The sequence below is a fragment of the Tinamus guttatus genome, unplaced genomic scaffold (genome assembly GCF_059628265.1).
Source record: "Tinamus guttatus ecotype Peru unplaced genomic scaffold, ASM5962826v1 Tinamus_guttatus_pri_ptg000048l, whole genome shotgun sequence".
NCBI classification, from domain to species: Eukaryota; Metazoa; Chordata; class Aves; order Tinamiformes; family Tinamidae; genus Tinamus; species Tinamus guttatus.
This window is the reverse complement of record NW_028288582.1, coordinates 11,688,462-11,698,832: the sequence shown is the minus strand read 5'-3', so window position 1 is coordinate 11,698,832 and position 10,371 is coordinate 11,688,462. Positions and strand designations below refer to the sequence as shown.

At 38.2% G+C, this 10,371-nt stretch overlaps 1 protein-coding gene across 1 annotated transcript; it reads right to left on the bottom strand.

Moving 5' to 3' along the window:
- Positions 1-609: 609 nt before the first annotated feature.
- Positions 610-7,286, bottom strand: LOC104580904 (alpha-1-antiproteinase). The gene is made up of 5 exons (XM_088539705.1): positions 7,138-7,286; positions 3,562-4,224; positions 2,436-2,706; positions 1,634-1,781; positions 610-831 (listed from the first exon to the last, which is right to left on the bottom strand). The coding sequence occupies exons 2-5, from the start codon at positions 4,205-4,207 to the stop codon at positions 637-639; spliced, it is 1,260 nt and encodes a 419-aa protein (XP_088395831.1). The 5' UTR covers positions 4,208-4,224; positions 7,138-7,286; the 3' UTR covers positions 610-636.
- Positions 7,287-10,371: the final 3,085 nt, after the last annotated feature.

Here is a 10,371-nt window from a genome sequence, read left to right as displayed (position 1 = left end):
CGTGACTCAACAGGAGGGTCTCCTGTGGAAAATTCTGTTTAATAATCTTTTAGAAATAAACTGTTGACCAGGTCCAGGACTAAGGTCAATCTGACCTGAACCCATGACTCAATGTGAGGGTCTCCCTTGCTCACGTTCCCTTAGGCATAAGCCATTGACCAGGTCTGACACTAAGGTCAATCTGACCTGAAACCCATGACTCAAATGGAAGGGATACCTAACCATCTACTCCCTTGATTCAATTGGCAGAGGTGATATTGTAACACTAACACAATCTTAATAGAATAGTTTCCTGTTGGAATAGAGTTTTTGGTGAATAACTCAGAACTAAAAGGGACCTAGACAGTCACACAACACAGAGAATTCTCTTAGAAGAATTTGTAAGAAACTGTTTTTTTCTCCCAAATTTGGGAAATATATTAACAACCTGAATTACTCAGCTGGAGAAAACACTGCATATTCAAACTGTCTTTTTTTTTTACAATCTTTGTTTGTTCATTTTACACAGAAATTGGTCAGTTAGTTGAGAATACCCCTTGGTCAGAGAGTAGTATTAGTACTATGTCACATATGCAAACACTGTAGTCCATTATAATTCATGCCCAAATATGTAGAGCATGACGAATAATCCAGCAATTACTTCTTAGTAGGATCGACAACTTTTCCCAAGAAAAGTGTGGTGCTGGTTGCTTTATCAGAAATAACAATAAGGAAGGGCCTGTTGAGCTTGATGGTAACAGACGGAAGAAGAACTTTTGTAACAATTATGGCTGTGGCTCCTGCAGCCTCAGTTCCAGCCTCATCTACTTCCAGCAGGGCCTTATGAATTGCCTGCAGGGAAAAGAAGCAAAAATTACAGTTGCACGTATGGGACAGCAAGCAGGATTGGAAGATAAGTCTCTTCTTAAAGAATATTTAGTAGAATAAAGAATCAAAAAAATCCAGTGGACCCAGTTGTATAATAAATCTCCAACATACTGCAACAGGAGTGTCTTCCGTGTCAAGACTGAACTGGGGATCCCATAAATGAACGTACCTTAGATGCAGTCTCACCAGAGTTATGACTGAATGGCTCTAAGTCAGAGTCCCCCCTAAATTTTTGTTAGGATGACAGAGCACTGGAATAGGCTGCCCAGAGAGGTTGTGGCATCTCCTTTGGAGATCTTCCAAATCCACCTGGATGTCACCCTGTGCCACATACTGCACGTGTCCCTGCTTGAGCAGGACTGTTGGACTAGATGATCTCTAGAGGTCCCTTCCATCCTCAACTATTCTGTGATTCTGTGATTTTGTGAGTTGCATAGACTGGGGCAATGTCCATGACATATTCTTCACTTATGGCTCACGTAACTACATGTAGAGAAATGTATTCTAGTACCAAAAAATCATAGGAATTCTTGTACTCCTCTCCTATATATTAATATCCAGCTTTTTCATATTGATATTCAAAAAATTCAAAGCTGGAACAGTAGAACCTCTCTGTATAAAAGTATAATTACTAAGCAACTCTGTGGATGTCACTGAGTTTTGCTTATAACTTCAAGACAAGAATGATAAAGACATCTTTGAAAGTCCTAGATATAACCGTTTGTACCAACAAACTCACTACCACCCTCTCTCTCTAGTAACTTACTTGTGAAACCTGGAGATCACGGCTGCCAGTAATTCCAGACAGATCAGCATTACTAGAGAATACATCAGTAATGCCCATTTCCTTGAACAGTTTTGCAACATCATAAGACCCACTGATAGAAGTCTTTGGTAAGTGCAGATTTACTCTTCTGTTGAACAGAGAAAACAAAACAGCAATGAAGCACAACACATCCTTTTTCAACCAGCAGGCTGAATAGTATGTGATGCAGTGACACGTGAAAGTATTCCTTTGATTTCTAAGTTATTTGATGGTGGCATTTGTATGCCCTGAGCAATATGGATATCCAGAGAAAGATGTATCATTTTCTTGTACCAGTAGTTACTGTTGAAAAAAACTCATTTCTTCATTGTGACTGTTTTTTTCCAGTGCCAGGATACGCATATCTAACAAGCTTGTAGGAATAACAGGCTGCAGAGACTGTAAGCAGATGGACTGAGCACAGAGATTGGAGGTATAACAAAGAGAGAAAGGCTAAAAGGGAAAAGAAGGATAAAATCCAAGACACAGTGAAAAAACAAGCTACATTAGCAGCATGAAAGGGGAGGCATGGTAGCCAAAAGGCTGAAAGGCAAGTCTGAGGTACTTCTTGGTGCGCTGTGTCCGTTTCTGTCAAGTCAGAAAGTCTGCAGTAGCAAGTCAGTTATGCTCTAGTCTTGGAGCTAATCTTGGCAATCATTTAAAAATCATTATATTAAATCCAGGAGGAGATCTGAAACGAATGCTTTCTTTCAAAAATTAACATTATTTCCCAAAATACAATAATCAGGCTACCAAGAATTACCTGGTTTCAAGTTTGTTATCCCATTTACAAATAGTTTCTTTTGAGAGAGCATCTTCCACTTGTTCCATCTTTCCATCATCAGGCAGAATGAGCAATGCTCGCGCAGTGCCCTGGTATGGCAGCTCTACCACCGTGCAAGAGAGATCCTGGTCATAGTAAGTGTTATAGTCATCTTCACGTCGCATCATGCTGACATTAACAGATGCATTTGTGGTCACAAAGAAAGTATCCTCATAGGTAAACTCAGGATCAAAAGGTTTTTCCCAGGCAGCTAATGGGGGAAAAGAAAAGATGTTGCACTTCCATATGTGAGGGTCATAAAAATGGCTGATATAAATCAGACCAACTTCAATGTTAGAGTTATGAGGAGATGTGTACGGGAGAAGGGGATCACTAGATCATTTCAATCTTCTGTATAACACACAGTGAGGCATTTTAGCCGTGCAGTGAGCTCAGCAGTTTGCGTTTAACTAAGCCCTATCTTGCTGAGATTCAAAAGTTGATCGGGAGAAGTAAAGACTCCTGCTTCTACTGCTGCTATATGTTCCCATCACCCCCTTGTGCCTTTTATTTCGTTTAAATTGGCAGGCTTAAACATGGGGCCAAAGAATCTCATTATGACTTTTCTGCCTTTCCGTATGCCCATGTTAGGCCATGTCAGATACAAGTTGACTGTACTCAGTCTGGTTAGGAATTTATCAATAGAATAAAGAACCCTAAAATTCAAGCAGGCCTTCAGAAACACAAACCTCCAAATTGCTACCCCACAGATTTTCAGGCAGGTAGTTCACGGGTCTGCTGTAATACTGGAGACCCTGGAAATGCAAGGACATCAGTCCCCTAAAGGTCTGACTGGCACATATGCTCGGTGTGGAGATCTTAGAAACATCCTTGGCTATGACACCCCAGACCATAGAGACTGCTCGCAGTAGATCCATGCAAGGGGATTATATTGTCCACAACTTCCAGGAAAATTAGACAAAAGTCAAGCAATCAATATTTCTCAGTAGTCACTCTGTTTTTGGCCAAGCTAATCCTTACCTTTAAGGTTCTACACAATTTAGCTCCTTCCCATATAGTCATTCTATTAAAAATCATTGAGAGTGCCTTATAGAGCTTTTCTTACCTTTAAAATAAATGTAGTTAACAATAACCATTATAGTATTTCTACCAAGACGATCAATTAATTTAGGAATTTTCTCCTTGGTTTTCTCCTTTACATAATTATTGATCTGTGCCTCAGCTTCATTTTCCTTATGGAAATTGATAGAAAAAAAGTCTGCATCATAGAATTGTTTGGTATTTTTTAAAAATGCCTCCTGTGGTTCATACCCAATAGCTGTAAAAAGGGCATTTCCTATATTTAATGTGATATGAGCATCAGTACAATTCAGTACTGCTAGAACTTTATGAAAACTTTCATGTATATCTTCTACATGAGTCTCAGGAACACTGCCAAAGCCCAGTCCTTCCAAAATCTGAGACAGAGTGGTTGACTTAGCACCAAGAGCCAGCAGGGCAAAGGCAGTGGAAATACTCAGGGGAGAAAAGAAAACATTTTTGTCAGCTTCTTTTGCGATAGCCTGCTTGTAAAATCTAAATGCAAAATCTGCATAGGTAGAGCCTTGCTTGTCACAATGATGCTTTAATAAATGTTCTGCTCCATCATGCAGATTCGTATTATTGACTTCATGGCAGATGTCTTCCTGGCGGCAATGGGTTACTGCACAAAGACCAGCAAGGAATAAACACAGGCAGAGGAGATCCTTCATTTTCTTTTCAAATTATTCTGTCACAAAATAAACAGTCATTAGATGAGCAGAAGGTAATGATGACCTTTGTAGCCAGTAATAATGAACATATAAAGCAACTATAAAGATCTAATATACATACAGTATTTCAAGTGGCTGTGTATACAATTTCAAGTAGCATTAATAAATTCAAACAAATTATTAATTAAAATATCAGCTCTAATAAAACCACAATTCTCCACTGTACATGCTTAGAAAAGACTGTTCTCTGTTGGCTATGAAAGTGTAGAGCCAAATAGTGTAACGATATTAACAGCGATCTTATCTTCTTGTAACATTGTGTCCTATAGGAGTACAGCTAAACAAACAAGTTGCCATGAGGTGAGACGGGATGTGGATTTCAGAAGCATCAGCCACTCTGCAGTACCTGGCCATATGCTCTGTGGTAAATGTGAGGAACTCGAGGCAACTCACTTTTCCCTGAAAGTGGGATAAACTCCCACACTTTCATCAGGGTAGAAATACACATGGACTGTCTGGTGCAGCTTAAATGCACGTCCTTGTTTACTTCACAGTTGCTTGTTCAGTTATTGGCCACACCTGATAATTTAGGGAAGAAAAACATTTACAAAAACTTGAGGCAAAATCTGAGGCCTAAGCCTGCAGCAGGCTCTGGCACAGCAGCCGTGTACTCAGAGCGTATGGGAAGCAACTGGGTTCTTCTGGTGGAGGGACGTGCTGGGAACACTGGGACCTCCCATTTGGTTAAGTGGGGTGTGCCCTTCACCACTGGTTAACCTGGTGACACAGGCACTGCTGTGTGGGATGTGAAGATCCCTCTAGGTTGGAGGAAGGACATATTCCAGCACAGCCCCTAGTTCATACATGCATACACTGTGTTTTGGCTGCCCAGGCAGAAAGAGACAGACTCTTTAGCTGCGGGGAATATGGGGTACACATGTCTGAAATTCCACAAAACGATCTATCAATGCAACCTAGAGGTTCCCAAATGCATATCGTGTTATAAATAGCTCATTACAAATGGGAGAACAACCATGGAGACAACTGGGCCTTGCTGCTAATGCATGTAATGTGCCACATTAGCTGGGTCCAACAAGAAAAGAGGAACACAGTTCCAGTTCTGACACTCTAGAATGTTCCTGTTAAAAATGATGGATTTTTTCACTATGATTTCTCTCAATGTTGGCAGGAGGTGCTTCACACAAACCTCCTGTAGTTCATAGGAAATGGAACAATTTTCTAATTTATTGAACTCAGTTTCCTGCTATTTGAGGAGGCATAGCATTTAAAAGCTCTATCAAAACTTAACAAGCTATCTGTTAAAATAAGTGTTTTGCTCCCACATCTTCTACATAAGTTTTTCTAGACCTTTCTACTTTTGTGCTTACTCCTTCCACTTTCCAGACAGTGCACATTCATAGCCTAATTGAACTCACTCCTTTTTTTTTTCCTGGAGTGTATTTCCACAGGTTGCTTAGAGCAAGCACAAGTATTATCCGACAACTTTAGTCTAGCTAAGGTGAACTTACTCATTCCCAGATGTAAGAGACCACTATGTCTTCCATGTAAACAAGATCCAGGTAGAGTTTCTGATGGCAGCCCAAGTTCTAGAATTCTTGGTGATTAACCAACTGCTTTATTTATTTAATGACATGGTAAATTTTCTCATTTGTATAACTGATCTTTGTTCTCTATATAGCCTGTTTATGTAGTGGACTTGTTTATACTAGCTGGGTACTCCCGTATTTTTCAGAATTTGAGTGCTTAGTATGCCTGCATGAGTCCAGGTAGTGATCACTACTGACCGATAGTGAGAGAGGGTGATGCTAAATTTTAATCTGCTTAATTCAGAAGATGGAGGATGGCCCGGGATGGGGATACGAATCAATTACTGGCATCTGTTTTAAGTATAAGTCTGTCCTTCTTCACTCATTAAAAAAAATCCTTATGTAATGCAGTTAATCAAGCAACCACATATACAAAGACTACTTTACAAGTATTTTTGTAGGATTTTTTTCCCTCTACTTATTTGAAATATCACATCCTTGATGAAATAATAACAGGAGGATTTTTATCTGTCTCAAGCAAACCCTGATCCATGATCACTTCCTGTGCCCAGATAGAGCTTGATCAAAATTTCAAATAATTTCTGAAGTACAGAATATGATTTGCCTGTAGCTAATTCATGTTAGGTATGGTTCAGAATTCTACTCTTCATTTCTGCTAGTAACAGATCAGTTCAAAAACTTCTCTTAGTACTAGAGTCCAGTAGCAAAAATTTGAAAGAAGAACTTTGAATTAAAAGCTGGAAAATTCTGAACATTTTCCCCACATGCTTTTTTTTCTCATTAGAGATATTAATTAAAATAATTTTAACATTTTGAAACTTGAAAATTTTAGATAGCAAAATTTTATAATTATCATGTCAAAGATGAAGAAACTGGAAAGGCTTTACTAAATGTGGGATGTGTTTTTAATGCCTCAATAAGCAATTCAGAAATTACATCTCAGCCAAACCCTCGTATTGGTCTGTCTATTAAAATAAAAGGGGAAATTACATTCAGAAATTATGGTTTTCCATTCATCCCCTACATTCACTCCAGTCTCAACTAAAGGCCTTGGCAATGGTTCCATTATTGTCTTATATACTCACCAGGAATCAAGTCACCAGGAGAGATTATAACCTAAAAGGTGATTTCATCAACATTCTGCTTTCCTAATTTTTGTTTCCCTGCATCTTAAAAAAGGTTATTTTGAGAATACTACTCCTAGAAAGAGCAAGTTCCATTGCTCCTTGGATGTTTATTTGTTATTTCATGGCAAAAGTTGCACAGAACAAAGTCACAAACATGCAAATAGTAAAAACTGAGCATGAAAATTCCTCAGACCATCAGGTTGAAGTCTCTATGAAAGATGAATTCGTTACTTACAAAACCTGAAGTATCCTGCTGGGTTCAACTCACCAAGCTGCTCTCCACACTGCTACTTATATTGCTAAATCTTTTGCTGCTTAGTTTCTTTCGACTGTTAAACATTAAACAGAATAGAAAAAAAAATAAAGCCACATATAAAAAATAAAAAAAAAGAGGGAACAAAGCAAATATTGTTGAAATGGGGTTTCCAAGGTCACAGTTCAGCCAATGGAGATAACAACCGCGTGCCATTTGAATGGTAGAGGTGATGTTATGTTTGTTGCCTCCAACCATGTGGAGTATCTTAACACAAACACTGCGCAATCAGGACCCTACTGGAAATCAGGAGTTTTTGGAATCACTGGAAACTGATATTGGTGATAAAAGTCAGATTTTTTTTTTTTTATCACTTGATGATAAAAGTCAGATTTTCTGTGCTGAACTGAAGCACACAAAATGCTGACAGCCATACGTGGAATCTCAGTTTTCTTCCAAATTCTCAGCCAGAGTCAAGTCTTCCTCCTGATCCTCAACATGAATATGCACTTCAAGTTATTGCCTGTGCCTGTATGGCAGCTATGCTTTCTTCATGAATTTCCTACTATATGTCTTGGTGAGGAGGCCAACGCCAGCCCCTCGCAATTCTGTTCTGTGTGCACCTGAGTTGCTACCTCCGGTCGGTGGAGGGAGCAAAAGTAGCAAGCTGTTCTCATTACTCCCACAGATGCAATCATGTGCACATTTGCTTCTCTTTCTCCTGATTCCTCACCCTACAAACTGAAATTGTTAGAGTTTTTGAAGAAAGAAAAAAAAAAAAGTAATTCTTGTTCCTATTAACTTTACTCAGTATGAACAAATTGCTAGAAGATTATCCTAATCAAATTCATCCAAGTTAGCAATCTGCTAGTAAGACATCTCTCTGTGACCACTATTTTGCTCCTATACTTGCTTAGCTGTCTGAGTAATTTTGTCATTACAAGCATAGATAAATGGAGAGAGAGAACATAGATAAACCTTGCCTCAACATTGTGACTTTTTGCTTTCCTCTGTTCTTTTCTCTATTTCTCCGCAGTCGTTCCTTCCAATTCCAGCTGAAAAATGTTGTGAAAACAGCATGGAGATTATTTTACGCATCACATCTTAAATGAATGAAAGGCCATGGTGGTCAATGACAAGCTGTGTTACAATATGGTTATGTTTCCTGTTTTCTTTTTCATTTGCCTTGTAATTACTGTTTTATTTTTAACAACATGAAGCTACACTTTAACAAGACATTCCCCTGACACTTCATTATATTTGTAGCAATAACGGGCAGTGGCAACTTTTGTTTAAACTAAACCAAGGAACGACTGCATGGGTGTCAGGTATACCACACACTTCCATGAGCCCATCAGAGTTCCACCTTTTCACTGGCCAGAATTTTCAACCCTAAAACCACACCATGACACTGCATTAACCAGACTCATACAGGTCAGCACCAGATCCTACTTCTCAATTAATTCTTTGTAATAGGGAAAAAACTCCAGAATACCAAAATAACCAAACTCATGTGGTTTATTACTTCTGACAGTTAAGACCACATTCAATCACTCAGTGACAAAATCTACTTCAGACTAAGTTAACAGCTCAATTAAAACTGGTGTGGCTGGCTTGAACTTCATGGAAATCAGTATCTATTTCATTCTGCGACTTACATTTGGCTTCTTTATAAGAATAAACTCATAGAGTATTACATGCATTTAGCAACATCTTGTGAACAACTTGCTGCCAATTTCTTTTATTTTGAGTAAATCATTCCAAAAGGTCAGCAGGTTTATAAACTTTCTAATTAACTGATGACTCGTATATACACTTACTGGGCAACAACAGAACCACCCATCTTGTCCAGTGTTTTTCTACATCTAAAATCAGGAATTTATAGCTTTGGTGTCAACCTATCAACAATAATAACTATCCTGTAATTATGGCCCATAGACATACAAGTTACTTTTAATATCAAAAAGTTTTATATCCCTATGCGTTTATTATATCATCTTATTAGGCAATGCAAAGATTTGTAGTACAAAGTACTGAGACCACAAGTACTTTGGCACAGCAGCAACATGAGTACAAAGTTAAAAAGAAAAATGGACTTCTTCTCTCCTTCCCGGGTTCTAGTTATATTAATAAATTTTGTGAAGGATCATTCAGTAAGAGTGAGGGGAGATTTGTTAAGAAAAAAAAAATCAAATGTCTCTTTGATGAACATCCTGGATGAGATGTATGAAGAAAAAAAAAGGCCTTATTTGCACTCTGTAGTGTAGCAACAAAAATTGCTAAACCTCCTACTGCTGTTTCAGAAGAGTGTGGGTTGGCAGACATAGGACAGGACTTCCAGTAGATCTAAGCCCTTTTTAAGAAGCAGCAGCAGAACAGCCAGGAACATGAAGATTAGAAAACTTTATTCAGCCTGCCAAGTGACTTGTAAAAGGTTTCAAAGAGGACTTGTTTCCCTCTCCTGTGTAACATCTTGCACCATGGAGCTTCACTTGAGGCCTGAGTGTTTCTATAACATGAATGTTAATAACAAAATTGTCTTCTGATTTTTTTTTTATTTTGTATGAAAATAAGTTCTAAGAGAGGGTTCTGTGTAAGAACAGTAAGCATACTGTTTCATTTTTCTTTTATCAATCAAAAATAGCTGATGAAATAACCATGTTGTGATCTTACTGAATAAAGATTTCCAGGAAACTTTTCCATTGACTAGATAATGTTCAGTACTGAATGGCTTCAGAATGGGATGTGCAGCCTTACAACTGCAGCAATAGATGGAGAATTTGAGATCTATTGCCAACCCTGTTAAGCAGTCCTGACTTTAGAAACATTAATACTGTCTTCTGGGCTTTTCGCATCTGTAAGATAAAAATTACATATTTGCTTTCCACTTTTATTCAAGATAAAATATATTGTGAAAATAAAATACTTCCAATAGCCTTGAGGCCATTTACATTTTTTTTTTAAATTTAACAAAGAGGGGTTTAATATCATGGCCCCTCTCTTGGTGTCTGTGTTGCACAGTTTGAAAAACTATGATCTGTAGGAGGCACCTATGCACAGCTTCAAAGAGTGAAATTGGAAAATTTCCTCTGTTGCAAACTTCTATAGGAAGTCTTTCAAATTATTTTTTTTTCAAAAATTCAATTTTTCAATTCAAAAATTCATTTTTTTTCCTGAGGTGCTTAATAATTGCATTCAAGAGGTGCTAGCTAGCTA

Coding starts and splice junctions, on each gene's coding strand:
- LOC104580904 (XM_088539705.1), bottom strand. CDS start 4,207: ATGAAGGATCTCCTCTGCCTGTGTTTATTCCTTGCTGGTCTTTGTGCA. Junction 1,782..2,435: donor GATAACAAACTTGAAACCAG/GTAATTCTTGGT, acceptor TCTGTTCAACAG/AAGAGTAAATCTGCACTTAC. Junction 832..1,633: donor GTGATCTCCAGGTTTCACAA/GTAAGTTACTAG, acceptor TTTTCCCTGCAG/GCAATTCATAAGGCCCTGCT.